A 16967-nucleotide genomic window follows, 5' to 3' on the forward strand; every position below is an offset into this window, starting at 1 on the left:
AAGGATAATACAAAACCTTAGCAATAGCAGAAGTATTTTTCTTAATCTATTATTTTAACTGGTAAGTGGAAGCACATCTCAACTTTTGACTCTTCTTTCTTCACTGTCTTATGTGAGCCCAGCCCCTGCAGCCATGCCCCCCTTTCCCTGGCCTTATCTCATGGTACTGGCTTCCCTGGGCTCCAGGGCACAAACCAGGGGTCTAGAGATGTGGTACAGAAGTAAGCTCCTCTGCCTGCATAGACTCGGGCTCTCCCACCCAGCAGAATAGTGTCTTGTGGCCTTTGTGTTGTCTGGAGACCTTTACTTCATATAAAGGTTAAACCATCTCAGGACTGTTGACTCTCCTTCCGTAAGCACAGGGCTTTGTCTTGCTGATGTGTTTATCCATGTCTAAGTTTGAGCTTAAGGAAGCCAGCCCTTATGCTACCTGATGCTCAGGACGTGAATGTCAAGGAAGAAGTTTCTTCTTGCCAGCTCCTCTTCCCTTTAATTTATCTTTTTATCTAAACACTGTTCTTTACTTAATTGCTATATAAATAGGTAGCATTTTAATTATGCTGGATTATAATAATAGCCTTCCAAAGTTCTAAATCTCAAGTAATTTATAAGAGATTTGGACTATTGCCCTTCCAAGACCAACAATTCGTGGAAGCCAAGATAGAAAAACTATCATGAGGCCTACTCAGCCTCACTAAACCAACAAGCAGTGTTGTAGTCAGTGCTAACATTTATGACCTTACTGGGTCCAAGACTCACTCTGCATTCACCCACTGAATTATTATAATTTTCCCACAAAAAAGGTATAACTAGTGCCCATACTTTCAAGCGAGAAGATAAATCCCACACATACTGATCACATGCACATTTCTAGAACCTCTTTAAAACCTGGGCTCTAAAGAAGCAAACATGGTTCTTGTTGGAGCATACAGTGGCAGCTGGGTCTCACAGCAAGCCAGGGCCACGCTGGGCCTTGGTGTTTAATAAAGGCTCTTCATTTGAGCTGGACATTGAAGGAAATTGAAGTCAGGCATTCCAGGGAGATAAATTATGTATTTGAAACAAGGAATTTAGGAGAAAGCTTTGTAAAACATCAGTTGGAACATTTATCTTGAGCAGGGAGGCCCCTGATTGGCATCTAGATTGGGATCTAGACAAATAATGCTATGGATAGTGGCAAAGACAGGACATGAATGCGCTTTCCCCACAGACACCATGATGGTGGGAACTGTTCCTAGAGAGAGGCTATAGCTTTACCTGTTCCTGATGGCCTGTGTATCTCCTTTAACTCTCAGAATCGGTCAGCCATGTACTTTGTAGGTACAAGAGATGCCAGTAGCTCTGAGAAGGGTTTGCGTGGAAGGAGGAAACCAGAGGAGTTTTTAAACAAAACGTGTGACTTTGACATGGTGAATATCTTTCCTTCACTGTGAGAGAAAGTGGGAAACTGAGGGTGGAGTTGAGGTCCGGCAGCCAAAAGCACACTGGCTGTGGCAAGTGGCAGAAGCAGGCAGAGCCTGGTCTGTTTTGAGAGAGTGCTGGTGCCACACTGACTGTTCAGTCAAGGAAAGGTTTCTGTAAAGAATGAAGAAACCAAGTTGAAACCTGGTTGTTACCCTAAAGTAAACTGTAGTGTAGCCTAGATGGACAGTTACAGAAGACTTGAAGAACCATTTTTAAAAGTAACGGGTTCAGTTGAAGGAGTGTGGTTGAAAATTGCTTCACTTCTTTGCCATTATTGCTATCAAGGTAAAATTTGAACAGAGTGAAATATTCTCAGCTCAGATACCGTTTGATTCTGATACACAACCAACGTTGTGCGGTCACACCTCCGTCTAGAATACTTTTGCTGTTCCCCAGATTTCCTCATGTGCTTTCTAGGTACTTCCTACCATGTAGGAACCACTATTCCGACTGCTGTCACCACACACAAGTCCTGCCTGCGTCATCTATTCTGTCAAGCCCTCATCCAGTCTGTTTACTGGAAGGGGAGAGAAGACTAGGGATGGATATTGTTTGAGTATATTACATACCTGTATGAAACTGTCATAACAAATCCATTGTTTTCTTTTTTAAAAATATTTATTTATTTATTATGTATGCAATATTCTGTCTGTGTGTATGACTGCAGGCCAGAAGAGGGCACCAGACCCCATTACAGATGGTTGTGAGCCACAATGTGGTTGCTGGGAATTGAACTCAGGACCTTTGGAAGAGCAGACAATGCTCTTAACCTCTGAGCCATCTCTCCAGCCCCCCATTGTTTTCTATGACTAATAAAAAACACTTTTAGGTTTATTCACTGAAGATAATAACAACATTCAGAAATAGTACCATCAGTGCTGTACTGTTACATGGAGAGCGGGCCCTTGTTCTGTTTTGGCCGCCTGGCTAGCTTACACCCGAAATAACCACACAGAAACTGTATTTATTAAATTATTGCTTGGCCCATTAGCTCTAACTTCTTATTGGCTAACTCTCACATTATGATTTAACCCATTTCTATTAATCTGTGTATCGCCACATGCTGGCAAGATTCTAACTGGCGTCCGTCTCAGGTGGGAGGATCCATGGTTTCTGCCACTCTGCCCTTCCTCCCAGCATTCAATTCTGTCTTCTCTGCCTACCTAAGTTCTGCCCTATCAGGTCCAAAGCAGTTTCTTTATTCATTAACCAATGAAAGCAACTCCTCCTACACCACTGTACCTCTTGGCAGAACCTCCTACACCACTGTACCTCTTGGGCAGAACACTAAGCTTCCCTGGACCTGTGTGTACAGGGCTCAGTTGAGTGGTAGCCAGTGTCCTCTGCAGATCATACAACACACCAGCTCTCTAATCTCCAAGGCCCCACCATTAGTTCAGTGCTAAGCCAAAGAACACTCCCTCCTGTATACCCCTCCTCCTCCAGCTGGCCACCGTGTCACATCAATTCTTGTTACCATTGTAGACGGCTCCTTCCTGGCCTGTTGTAACAGCCACTGTTTTGTCCTTGGTCTCCACACTGCTTGTGCTCCACTACCCCCAAGTTGCTCCTCTGCCACATAGAGTATACAGGAAGGCCTATACCATGGGCCCCAGTCTGCTTTTAATGCCCTGTTCCCATGGTGTTCAACCTGCCCCATCTACAGAACCTGTTCCTTCCCCCACCTCATCTGCCATGTTCCCATGGGGCTGTTTGGGATGATGCATGGCATCTTGTGCATGCTTACATTCCTGATTATGTTAGCAACAATGTGAAGGACACCAGGGACCGTGTTTACCATGTCTTTGTTGTCAGCATCTGGTGTGTGACTTCGAAAACAACTCCATTAAATACTTGTGCAGAGCCAGGCAGTGGTGGCACATTCCTTTAATCCCAGCACTCAGAGGACCTTGTGTGTTTGAGACCAGCCTAGTCTACAGAGTGAGTTCCCGGGCAGGTACCATAGCTACACGGAGAACCCCTATCTTTTAAAAAAAAAAAATTGCCTATGCAGAATGGTGTTTAAGGTCAGGATCAAAGTTGTTATGCTTGTTTGTTTGTCTTTTTAATTGTACAGAAGTGTTCAAGTGACTGACAGTTTCTTCAGGTTTGTTTCTGAGGTTCCTTTGCAATGATTATCATGGTCATTTAAGGTAAAGGTGCACACATTGCTATCGCCTTTGATGAGCTGAGTATGTTAATTGTGTCAGTGTAACATCCTGTGGCCGAAAGGCTAGCCTAAATCCTTTTCTCTTCCCTCAGCTCCAGCTCACTTTGTCTATCTGCAGTTCTAGAATGCAGATTACCATTTCTGGGAATGAAGATAATTTCTTTTTAAAGGTCTTTGTGGTAATTAGCAAACAGGAAAAAAAGCTAAAACTGGCTGGTAAATATTGACCTAAGTACCCAGAAACACTGGTATTTTTAGCTCTTGTTTGTTCATGGTGGTTCACTCTGTCCTGATTTTTCGTGCTCATGGCTCTGCCTGGCAGAGCAAATCAGCATTATCATCCCATTGACTGTTGCTAAAGTTTTCATCTTTCCAAATCCTAGGTAACAACCTTGATGCTGTCCATGACATCACCGTGGCATATCCTTACAACATTCCTCAAACTGAGAAACACCTCCTCCTTGGAGACTTTCCTAAGGAGATCCACTTCCATGTCCGTAGGTATCCAGTCAGCACCCTTCCCACTTCCAAGGAGGAGCTGCAGCTCTGGTGCCACAAGCGGTGGGAAGAGAAGGAAGAGAGACTGCGCTCCTTCTACCAAGGGGAAAAAAGCTTTCATTTTACTGGACAGAGCACAGTGCCACCTTGCAAGTCTGAGCTCAGAGTCCTAGTGGTCAAGCTGCTGTCCATACTGTATTGGACTTTGTTCTGCTCTGCAGTGTGTCTGCTCATATATTGGTACAGCCTAGTTTGGTGGTATTTCCTAATCAGCATTGTGCTTTTCGTGCTGCAGGAGAGAATATTTGGTGGACTGGAAATCATTGAACTTGCATGTTACCGTTTTTTCCACAAGCATCCACATTTAAATTCAAAGAAAAACAAGTAAGACGGTTGCATTCACCACATAAAACTCTAGGAGCGTTGTGGAAATGTTACAGCCTTTGTAAACCGAGATAAGTTTTTGCATGACTATGTCAAGTGTTTCTTACTATCATCATTTATTGTTAAAGATATTTTGCACGTAATTTTATGGGGGAAATATTGCTACAGTTTCTTTAACTCTCTGAATGTAATTCCAATGCTGCATATGTAGCAGGGGTCAATCGCTATGAATAACTGGGGCCAGAATACTAGAAACAGTCAGGAGGCCGTTGAGACAAGATGCAAGCTTTTCTGAAAGGGTCAGCCCACTTCTGACAGGCTGCCAGCCCAGAGGCAGGCCTGACACCATGAACATGTCCCAGCACTGTAGGCAGATGGTATTCTGGCTCCCCTGGGAGGCACTGTCCATCTATCCTTTCATCCTTTTACAGCCATCAAACCCCAAACTGCAGTTGTCTTGTCCTAAACTGACCACCATTTCATAGGGAGCCCTTCATTGCTCACTCACAAAGCCTTGAGCTGAAGCCAGCAGCAGGAAGCCCCTTTCTCACCTGGAAGTCACACCTCACTCTGCTCAGGGAGCACCTGCAGGCTCTCCAGTTGGGTTCTAAGCTTGCTCTTCACTCGGTCCTCATTGCCTCCTGCTCCTTAGCAGGTGTAGCTTCTTCATCAGTGTGAACTGACACATGTAAAGGTGTACTAGAACATTCTTGTATTTCAGACAGAAACGGTCTTATGAAATACTACACACAGTGGAAGTCAGGTGTGTGTCCTGCTCATGTAGGGTGTCTACCTTTTGCCATCAGAGCTACAACAAAAATAGCCACCGACAGGATGTTATAGCCAAAGCCCCCAAGCCTTGATCAGCTTCACTCTTAAAACTAAAAATGCTAACCCAGAATGAACCCTTTCATTGAGATCAAGGACTCCCTTGCTAACTCTCCCTCAACAGTAACTTTTAAACCCACACAGACCAGCTGTTTACCAAATAGCCCTATCATCTGGAAGCCATGAAAACCCAGCAGACCAATAAATAGCACCATTGTCCTGGGTAAGAGAGCATGTGGCCATTGTTCCCACTGAGCTACATGGGCCTGTCTTTGTCATTGACTGGGGCAGGGGCACAGGCACCTAAAACTGTCCAGCTGTTAGCAAACCTGTCAATCCCCCCCCCCAGCCCCCGCTGGGCACTCTCAGGAGCTGTCACTGCCCTGTGTATTCAGACCAGAATTCACCTTCCTGCTCAGCTTAGCAGCACATTTTCTAAGAAAGCCCTGTGGGGACAGTTAGTGGATCATGATTAGTTTGTTTCTTTGGAGCTTGTGTTTGTGAGGGGTGCCGCTACGGAAGCACACCAGTCTGTATTTAACTGCTCTATCAAAGCTCAGTTCAGTTCTGCCAGGAGCTTACTAATTAGCTTCTGTGCACATCTGCTCTCAACACAGCTGTTTGACTTTAGAGTTTTTAAGGTTAAAAACACAAAAAAAGAGCAACCTTTTCCCCCCTTTTCCTTAATAGGAAAGACTGCAATTTTAAGTTTTTCTGCAACTTCCTTGGATCACATTTAAACATGGAAATAGCTAGCAATCAAAATTACATTTGTTTCCCAGGTAAAAGAAAAAGCTGCTGTCTCTACACACAGTGCCTGGGATTACCCAGTAGTGATGCCCATTTCCTTGTGTATCCTCAAACCCTTTGCCTCTTATTCTCCCATCAACAGGAAGATCTTCCTCCTCTTTTGATCACAGAAAAACATGCTTAAGGTAGGAAACCCTTAATTTTATTATCTACCCCAAATTCATAATTCTAAGTATAGCACTAACACTAGAGAAATTGCTTTAAGAGAAATTTCTCCAAAAGGAAAAAGAAAACCCCCTTTTAAATAAAATTTAAATATTTAAATAAAAAATAATTATTTGTTTTTACCTACATATTTAGCTTTGTTAAAATTTTTATTAACTATATATATAAAATATATATATTACATATATAATGATTTTGAGCATGGAACTGCTTTAAATCAATCCTTGATGGTAGTTGGCCTTAGAAATGCCCTTATTACACCTCACCCTTCAGCCAGAGCTCCTAGCAGCCGGCATCCCTGCTACAGCAGAACCTAGCCCCTGCTCCATGTGACAGTAAGACCAAGGGACTGAAATGCTCACAGCACTAGCTGGCTAGCTGACCCCATCCTGGAGATTTTAAGTATAGTAGTTGTGGGTTATTTATAATGTAAACCATTTCACTTTACAATATGAACCAGTAAGGAGGGGAACTGGCGAGGTGACAGGTTCCCACAGTAGGTATCTTTGCAATAAGTTCAAGGAATCCTGAACTTAAGTCAGGCTACATGAAGAAAGGCTGAAGATGAAATGCATAAGTATCTGAAAGAACTCATCTCTTAAGACTAAAACCCTGCCCTTGTGTGCTCTCAACATAGACGAGAAAGAAATAGCATCTTCCACTCATGCACTCTAATGGTGGGCACTCCACATGCAGACCACATATTGGTAGCCAAGCCTGAGTTCTGCAGACAGACAGATTTCCATTTCACCCGCTCTCAAGCTCTGGCCCAATGGAGAGGCTCCGGTACAGTCACAAAGACTTAGCAGAAGGAGCCTGTTGGTGGTAAATTGTTTACATTTCTTTATATAAAATAATGTGCTTTCAGTGCCTTAGTTACGGGTCCCCTTCTTTTCCCTGTTCCGAGAGTTCTATAACGTGTCCTTAACGTCTCTCCTTGTCACTCATTAGGAGGAGAAAAAGGTGTCTCAATACTTGTCATTGGTTGACAGAAACAAAACACTATGTTGTAACTTTGAGAAAAGAGCTGGACGCTGAGCTAGTGGCTAGTGTTCTAACTTAACTATAGAAGATGAAAATGGCTCGGCCATACAATGAACTTCAGACTAAATATGACTCTACAGGTGTCTTGAACTTTATATTTTTATTTCAGAGTCTTGGTTTTGGTAACTCGTTTTTAAAAGATCATTATGTGGAGAACACCAAGTTTTAAAAATAACTCACAGAATGGCCTTAGCTTTCCGTGTCCACTGGAATGTTGTGAGTTGTTATTTGTAATATGCATCCAGAATAAAGTGGAGTGAATCACATTGTTCAAAAGCTGCTGTGGTTCTATCTTTACAGGAATGACAGAATTTAAAGGCCATCATGCTGTTGTCCCCCATATTCTCATGGTCTTAGCCTGTGTCACTGATGAGTAGGCCTCCCATGGGTGTTAAAACGTGGTCTAATTTAGAACAGAATGCACTATTCCCTAATTGAGAGAGTCGGGGATACAGTTGAACTCCTGCCCCAGTGTCAACAGAACCTGTTTTCCTCGGGACAGCTATTCATTCTTCAAGTGTGGGACACAGACACTTAAAGGAAAAGAACACGAGGACTCTGTGTCCCTCCCGCACCTCACTCTCTGGGAGTAGAACTCCAAAAGCGAGTCTGAGACCGAAACGTGCCAGCTGTGCAAAGAACATCATTAGCTAAGAGCACATATCATCAGGGAAGCCTATTGTAAGCTCAAGAGCCCATTCTGTCCTTGGTTCTTCAGTGAGCACTTTGTGTGCAAGCCCTGCTGTTCCCTGGGAAAGGGCACATGGGCCGAAAGAGTGTTGACCTGGCCCTAAAAGCGCTGGTCCCAAGGAGTGGACTGGAGAACATGGGCTGCAGCCCCCACTCATAGTCAGCCTCACCCCTTTTACAGAAAATGGATTTCTGATGTGGGGACCTCAGGTGCCAACCATGGGCACAGAAACTGCCTCTACAGCGCATTCTAAATACCAAATACAAAGTTACTAGAGAGACCATTTGTGTTTTCCTGCCCGGTGGACTGCACACAGGATCCACATGGCAACCTGACACGTGCATCCTCTGGGCTTAAGTCTAGTAAGAAAGAGACAGGCTGCCTTCTCATGGGCCGACCATTTGTGATGGGTGGCCAAGTGACCACAAATGTCCACCTTGCCTTCTCAAGTCTGCCAGAGCAGGTGGGCATGCAGAACTCTCAGGCCCAGCAGAGGGCACAGTGTTTTGTATCAGCCGTGGATGTATGGGAAGCCAAAGAGTCCATAGAGCTGTATGTGGAGAGTCTCGTGTGGTGGCTCATGCTTGTAATCCCAGCACTTTGGAAACAGAGGCAGGAGGTCCACAAGGTTAAGACTAGTCTGAGCTACATGAGTTCAGGTCAGCTTGTGCTATATAGTAAGACACTGTCTCAAAAAGGGATGGGGTCAGGCCTGGGATCTCAGGAGAGATAAGATGGCTCAGCCAGTGAAGTACTTGGTTTGCAAGCACAAGTATCTGAATTCAATCCCCAGAACCCACATTAAAAAAAAAAAAAAAAAAAGCCAGGTCTGGGGCACCTCCTTGTAATCCTAGCACTGTGGAGGCTGAGACTAGGGGTCCTGCGGTTTGCTAGCCAGACAGCCTGCTGAGTGAACTCTTGGCCAATGAAAGGCCCAATCCATCTCAAGAACAGGTGGATGGCACCTGAGGAGCTACACATTTGTCTTTTGGCTCCCACACATGTACTTGCACACACACACTCACACTCACACACGCACTCAAATAATTCAGCCATTGCCTCCCTGAGGATCGTCCAGATTCAAGCATCGCCTTGCTGAGCAATTTCCTTCCTCCAGTGGGAAGTTTGCTGAGATGGAAGTACTGCAAGGCCAATGACTTCCATGCTGCCTGCTGTGTTTCTCTTTCTCCCACTACTGCAGACTCATAATCCTGCAGAATCGCTCATTCCTTCCTCTCCTGCCTGGCCATGTAAGCTTTCAACATACCTGTCTTCCAGAGTAGCCTTTCCTATGTTTATCACGCCACACCTGTATCACACATTACCCGAGCAAGCCTGGCTAGGTTCTTCCCACCCACATCGGTCTCAGCTCACACAACCTCATCACAACCCCATGCTAATCACAGAAGTCCCCTTCTCAGTCCCCAGGTCTTCCTAATGGCTATTGCACAAGGCCACGCCCCTCCCTAGCCCAACAGACACATCCTCATTCTCAGAGGGCTTGTTCTGCCCCATGGAGCCTTTGCGTCAGCATGGGTACTCAAAGCCTTACTGAGTTCCCAGACCTCGTCACATCTGCTTGCCTTTTCCAGAACCTAGGAAATTGCTTCCCTAACCCTTAAATTGAGCAAATCTCAACTTATTTCTAGAAATCTTCCCAGTCAATCTGGCTGGGAATGCTCTCCCGCCTTTTCCTGGGCTGTCGTTCCCTGCAGCCCTGTCCTCGCTGAATCACGCACTATCTTAGGTCACGACAGTCACTTTTCAGTCTTACCCACTCCACTGCATGGCACGCTTCTGGAGAGCCGAGATACGGGTGCCTCAGCTTTCTCCTGCTGCCAGCCGTTGAGCAGCCATGCTCATTCGCACAGTACATTCTTCAGGATAATGGTTTTGGAAGCCGTGCACAGACCCTCTGGATCAAACAGGCTGAGTACAGGGGTTTAGGGGTCCAAAATGAAAACAACAATTGAGGCTTAGAAGAGCATTGGTTTCTGCCAATATTTTAGTTAGAAAACCAGGCGTCGTGGTGCATGCCTTTAATCCCAGAACTTGGGAGGCAGAGTTAATTCGAAGCCACCCTGGTCTACATAGTGATTTCCAGGACAACCAGAGCTACATAATGACACCCTTTTTCAAAAAACTAAATAATATGTTTTTTTCTAACATATATACACACACACACACACACACATATATATATATATATGCAGGCTAATATATTCTAACAAATATACATATATTCTAACAAATATATATACAGATATAGTCTAACAAATATATACATATACACACGTTTTATATGTGTGTGTGTTAGAAAATCATTTTTGATTGACAGTCTTGTTACCAAAATATACTAGGATGTGAATTACTAAAAGTAGAAAAGCCGGCTCAAAATCCATGCCTGTGAGAAATAATTCTAATTTATCTCACTATCTTCCACTTGCACCCCTGAAGGAAAATTCACCATCTAATTAGCATCTGCACTGACTCCAGTCCCACAGCTTTCCTTCTAGAAACCTATGACTCAAACACACCACCCCAAACATCACGAGATGCCACACACTGTTCTTTACTGTGGCTCCGAGACTGTAAAACGTAAATGTCTGGGGCATGGATGAAATTATCCCAGGTTCCTGTAATCACATGACCGAGTTCTGTGCAGGGTAGCACTTTCAGTGACACAGCTGTGCCACCCTTTGTTGAAGAGGGCCATCCAGACATGGTCAAAGTCTGAGCTGGGTGGTACCTGCCTGCATCCTCAGTCCCCCAGAGCCAGAGGCAAGAAGATCAAGAGTTCCAAGTCAGGCTTGACTACATAAGAGACCTTGTTTTAAAAAAAAAAAAAAAAAAAAAAAAAAAAAAAAAAAANNTTTAAAAAAAAAAAAAAAAAAAAAAAAAAAAAAAAAAAACCATCCCAAAACAAAAGATGAAGCTGGGAAGGTGGCTCAAAAGAAAAGCACTTGCCCTACAAGCCTGGCTTTCTGAGTTCACTTCCCAGGAACAAGGTAGAAGGTGAGAGTTGGCTCCTGGAAGTTGTCCTTGACCTACACAGGCACACGCAGACACCGACACCGTGGCTTGCACATGTGTGCAAGTACACACATGATATTTCTTAATTTAAAAAAGTGATATACCATATGCTTAGATGAGAAATTAGAAATAATATGAATCAAGGTAAATTGGCTACTGTCTAGACCTGCTTACTGTTACTTACTGTTATATCAAACACCACAAACTGTGGAGATGGTATTTCTCTTAGGTCCCAAGTCCTAAGTTGAGGCACCTGCAAAGGCAGAGTCTAGTGAGGAGGGGCTGGGTTCCATAGATGTCTACTGCTGCGCGTGCACGTCTTCATGTCTTCACGTGTCCCCTTCAGAAGGGACCTCTTTTGTATGATGGTAGTTAACACTAATCCTGCTCATTGGTCCATTTGGGCAACCTCACAACATCTAGAAGGTCCCACCTTCTGACACCATCACCCTGGGGAGGTGCACATGAACGTTCAGACCACAGTTCCTATGCCTATTGACGGGTAGAAAGCCCCAACAGTCAACAGTAATATGATAAAAACAAAACTACCAGAAGGGAAAAAAAAAAAGCAAAACACTGAAATTCTTTATCCTTATATTATTAATAATGATATATAGGCTTATTCTCTGAAAGTATCACATTTGTTATAGTTTTGATGTTACCAGGAACCAAGATAAAACAATTAGGTAAAAACCCCTGTAATCCTAAGTGTTTCTTTAAAAACAAAAACAACAACAGAATACTCAACCAAGCCAACAGAAACAACGAAACAAACCACGCCTGAGATCTAAGGCTCTCCTTTGGGAAGGCTCAGAATAACCAACCAACCAGTAGCAATGGCAGCTAGCACCCTTGTGCCCAATTCTGAAATGCTATGTTTCCAGTAAAAGAAACCAGGGTTCCAGGACAAACGACTGCACCTAGATTCGATGCAGAGTGGTGGGGTTATTTTGAAATACTGAAAGCCAAGGAAGTTTTCAAAGCCCGCCGAGGCCAAGTCAAAAGAACTGTGGGATCACCAGCAAGAGGCTCCTGTAGCCCCAGGGAAGCAGCTGGAATGACGGTATGATAGCAGAGAGGTGGAAATGTGGGGAGCAGAGGAAAAACCAGGAAGGTGTGACACTCATGGATACATTGGGACAGTCTGGGTAACCAACTCATTCTGGTGAGAACTGCCATCTGGTGGCTGGTAAAATGGCAGATAGACCAGTCAGCATGCTGCTTTTCTTTTCTGTATGAACTGTGCCTCAAGCTGAGCAGTCAGGTCCGAAAATGAGCTTTCTGTACGGGTATTGCTCTGTAGAAATAAACCCACATTTCCGAGGTCAGAAGCAAGAAGAAAGCATAGTGAGGAAAAGATAGCATCTTCAACAATGATACTGGGAAAATGCACATCCCTACAAAAGACACAAAACACCAGACCCACACCTGACACTGGTTAAAGGCTTGTAAATAAAACCCCTGAAACTGTCCAAGTAGCAGCAAAGGTGCACGGCATCCATCGCGACAATGGTTTCTCCTTCATGACCTGCTCAGGCCACAAAATCCGAGTTGGTCAGTCAATCAACAGAATGAGAAAGCAGCCTGCAGAATACAGGGAAATATTCGCAAACCACATACTTGGTAGGGGATGTTTCCAAAATATTTAAAGAATTTCCACAACTCAGTAGCGAAATGCTTTGTGACCCAGTTTAAACTCAGAAGCGGTACTTGAGCAGACATTTTTCCAGTCACAGCAGATGAAGGGCCAGCAGCATATGAAATGATATTCAACATCCACATTAGGAAAGCGCAATCAAAAGGGAGTAACCGTCATCTCACCATTGCAAATATGGAGAAATTTAACCCATGAACTCAGTGCAATCAAAAGGACAGTAACCGTCACCTCACCAATGCAAATATGGAGAAATTTGAACTCATGAACTCAGCGGGGGTGCAAATTGCAACCACCCCTGAAAGCAACACGGAGGAAATTTCTTTACAAAATTAAAAATAGGACTCTTCTACGGTCATTCTTAGAGTCTCCCTCAGCATACAGACTCAAAGTAGCTGAAATCAAGAAGTAACGTTGTCTACTGTGGCCAAAATAGGGAGTCAGCCCAAACAACGGTGGGTGAATAACAGAAACCTGATACAGGTGCACAGACATATAATGGAATTTTAGCCATTTATGGCAACGTGCGTGAACTTGGAAGATCAGTGAAATAAACCGGTCAGAAAATGTAGATGGAGTTCCCTCCATCTTATGAGTCTCATAAATGCTACATAACTTTTAAGACTTTTGTAACTTACAGTGAGTGGTTTTGAACGGACCTTGGAAGCAACCAGAGCTGAGTTTCTTTCAAGATTTGCAGCAGAATGGCTCGCGCGGGCACGTGAATCGAGTCCTTCTTGCCTGAGGTATCTATCTGCCCAGAAGACACCATAAAGAGAGGCTTGGCATCTCAGGTGAGCTGCTAGACTCCAGATTACCAGGAACCTTCTAACCAAACACCAGCCCTTCAAAAGGAACAGATAGAGGCCTGTTGAACCCACGTTAAACCCGCAGGCTTTAGCCCCACCAATGGAACCCCGAAGGCTTCCCCCAGCAAGCTCTCCCCAGAAGCTCCTCTACAGACTCAACAAGGACTGATGTCTGAGAGGTAGACAGGGGCTGGAGCAGTGGGAGGCAGGAGTGCTTGATCCCCATCTTGGCCTCAGGCGGTCCCTACTTCCAAGACCAGTGCCCCCAAATCTCCTGCATCTGCCTCATTTTAATACTCATGCTCCACCCACAGCCAAGCTCCACCCCCAGGACTCTAATGGGTCAGGTGGGCAGCCTGGACCCCAGGGCTTTGTCAAGCTTTGCAGCTGACTCCAATTGAGAGCTGATTCTGCTGTTCTCAGCCGTCAGAATTGAGACTTCCACTCTTGGGCCTCTGACCCGTTGTGTATAGAATGAGCATTTGGCCTTAGATGTTCTAGAAGCAGTAGGTTATGTGCAAGTTGACTTCATCTGTAAATATTTTAAGCGTTGCTAGATATGGGGCTCAGAGCCGGGGAGCGGGGAGCGAAGATGGCATGCTGAGTTCTTCACTCCTCACACCCCTTACGTCACTCCTTCCTTCAGAAAGAGAAACAAACAAGCCACTGTTTGTGAAGTGCCACCTTCCAGCGTCCAAAGCCAGCTGGACAGAGATGGAGAGAGTAAATCAGAGATGGTTTTCTGTGCCAAGGCTTAGTGGACGCTGGTGCCAAAGTTTGTGTGCCGGCAGGCCCTGTGTCCCCAGCTGGTGAGCACAGGCCATCAACTCAGACGCCACAAGGCTGAGTGTCGTGGACAGTACAATTTCCAGAAACCACCATCAACTGATAGATGAACAATCTGTTTCCCTGTGGCCACTTATGTCCTCTTTATTGAAACCAGGGCACTATGTCTCTTTACTGACATTTTGTCCCAGGGATTGGCTGTGAGAGCCTCCATTTTCTCTTCTACTCCTTCATTCTGGAAGGCTCAAAGCTCCATGGGAACACCCTCTCCTAAGCTGTCACTGCTGGGGACTGGAGGGTAGACTCCAGCCCCCTGTTCCGCCTCTATTGGGTTCAGGCAGTAGGCCAACGATAGCAAGGGGCTATTGACAATGGTGGACCCGGGCACGTGAGAGGTCGGGTCTGCAGCCAGGAGACAACACACACTAGCCTCCAGTCAGGCTTTGAGGCAGCAAGAGCTCATTGTGGAAAGGAGAGGGGCTTGGGAAGAGCTGAGAAGGCCCTCCCTTTGGGCCCTGCCCTGCCTGGAAATGACTTCATTCCATTGTAGGTTGCCCGAGACCACTGCCTCAGCTGCCTGGGGAAGCAGCCAGAGCCAACACATTGAGGAGGTTGCCGTGGAAACAGTGACCAGAGACCAAGGCTAGACTGCATGGGAGATAACCTGGGCAATCGCCAGGGTCTGTTTGTGCCGCCGTCACCATCTCAAAAGCTCTAACAAAGACTGTCCGGTTCTCTTTTCCACTGAGCCCTGATTCCCATCAGCAAGTCTACGCTGCCTGCTATTGGAGAACTGAGGAAGCCTGGTCGGGAACTGAGGACCTAAGTTCCTGCTGTTTATGGTCATCACCTGGGATGTTTAGGCAACACAGACATCTACCCCATCCATGCCCCAGCCCCAGGAGGAGGCAGGCACCTTCCCACATGATTCTCACACACATCAGATAGGAGAACGGGGATTCCAAGTGTTGGGGAATAGTATTTTCAGGTATGTGACTTTTGTTTCTGCTGCATTTGTTTGACTCTGAGACGCTGTGTTGCTGTGCCTGTCTAAAACATGTGATGCCCTAATAAAGAGATGAATGACCAATAGCGAGGCAGAAGTATGGATAGGAAGGGCTAGCAGGCAGAGAGGATAAAAGAAAAAGTGGGGGGAGAAAGAGGAACAAGAGAAAAAGGAGTGGAGACATCAGGGGTCAGCCACCAGCTACCCAGCAGGTCATGGAGAAAGAAGTAAAGAAAGGTATACAGAAATAGAGAAAAGAGAAAAGCCCAGAGGCAAAAGGTAGTCGGGATACTTTAAGGTAAGAAAAGCGGGCAAGAAACCAGCCACGCTAAGGTCGGGCATTCATAACTATGAATAAGCCTCCATGTGTGATTTATTTAGGAGCTGGGTGGTGGGCTCCTCAAAAGAATGAAATTCACACAACACCCAAGGAATGCCTCTCCCATTCAGGGTGGGTGGCCTTGGAGAAATCATGTTGGGTTGTGGTGGCACCTCTGCCCCAGGGGTGCCCTGAGTGCAGTCCTGCAGTACAGTGCCTTGCAATGGAATGAAGTCATTTCCAGAGCGGAGGCCAGAGACTAGCTCTGATTCTCTGTGAGACTAGTTGGTGCCCTAGATACACTCCCCCCTCGAACTCATTCAAGCTAAAAAACAAAAAAATAAATAAATAAAACCCCACATAAGGTCTTTTGTCCTTGAGTCAGAGGCTAAGATACCTTAAGACCGACCAACACAAACCACCTCTCTTCTCTCCAGCCATAGTGGGATGCAAGAGAAGAGCTGCGTCCCCTGGTTGGCATGGATCTGCTGCCGCCTGACAATGACACTTTTATCGCAGCCCCATTCAAAGTGGATTTATTAGCCGTTTTAAATCCCCTATGCTTTTAAAAAAATGTATAAACAAGCTAAATTTATTTCTGATCTACTCATTATTTTTCTAATGTGTGAAGCACACTGCCTGCCTGTGTGTGTTCCGGGAAGTCCTTCTGTGTTTATTTGTGTGGAAGTCATCAGGGAAGATAAGCCTGCTTTCCCAGCAATGAGCCAAGCCTAAGCTGGGAACAGGCTCCTGAAGGTCACTGCAGTCTCCGCGTGGAGCAAGGTGAGGGCCTCCCAATCTCCTCACAGTAGTCAAAGGATTTGGAAGGGGTAGAGTGCAGTTCTTTAATATTTTTTTTCAGTTGTTATAAACCACTAGCAAAATATTCTATAAAAGAGAAAAAGAACCCTCAATGTTCTAAATTTTCTTTTCTTGTTTTGGCCTGAGACCTGTTTATACTCTTATAAACTTGCTTAGGACCGCAAATAGTTATATATAGGTTCTATGTGATCACTTCCTACTGTGACCAATATTTTAAGTACTTATAATATCTACTACATTAACACAAATAATCCATTTCTATGAAATTAACTATTTTCCACTGCAAACAAAATCTGAGTGAGAAACAAGGCACAATTTTACACTTTGTGTTTCTGTTACTAAACAATCAACTTCCCCATCTCCTATTACCACATGTAACATAGCTTCTAGAGAATTCTACCAGACATCTATGAGAGAACAGGAGCAAGCATCGTCTTAACTGTTCTCCAAGATACCACCTGACTAGATGGTGGGCCACACAGGG

General features: G+C 44.9%; 1 protein-coding gene and 1 pseudogene across 1 annotated transcript in view; one reads left to right on the plus strand and one right to left on the minus strand.

Moving 5' to 3' along the window:
* The window catches only part of Lclat1 (lysocardiolipin acyltransferase 1), a 60269-nt gene extending 52640 nt beyond the window's left edge, over positions 1-7629 (plus strand). The window contains exon 4 of the mRNA XM_050162957.1: positions 4018-7629. Within this exon, the coding sequence (XP_050018914.1) occupies positions 4018-4520 (503 nt within the window). The 3' untranslated portion in view covers positions 4521-7629. The remainder of the gene's footprint in view (positions 1-4017) is intronic.
* The window catches only part of LOC126514217 (thymosin beta-10-like), a 64199-nt pseudogene extending 48266 nt beyond the window's left edge, over positions 1-15933 (minus strand).
* Positions 15934-16967: the final 1034 nt, after the last annotated feature.

This window comes from Alexandromys fortis, unplaced genomic scaffold, assembly GCF_014885135.2.
Source record: "Alexandromys fortis isolate MF-2015 unplaced genomic scaffold, M_Fortis_MF-2015_v1.1 scaffold_148, whole genome shotgun sequence".
Taxonomy (NCBI): domain Eukaryota; kingdom Metazoa; phylum Chordata; class Mammalia; order Rodentia; family Cricetidae; genus Alexandromys; species Alexandromys fortis.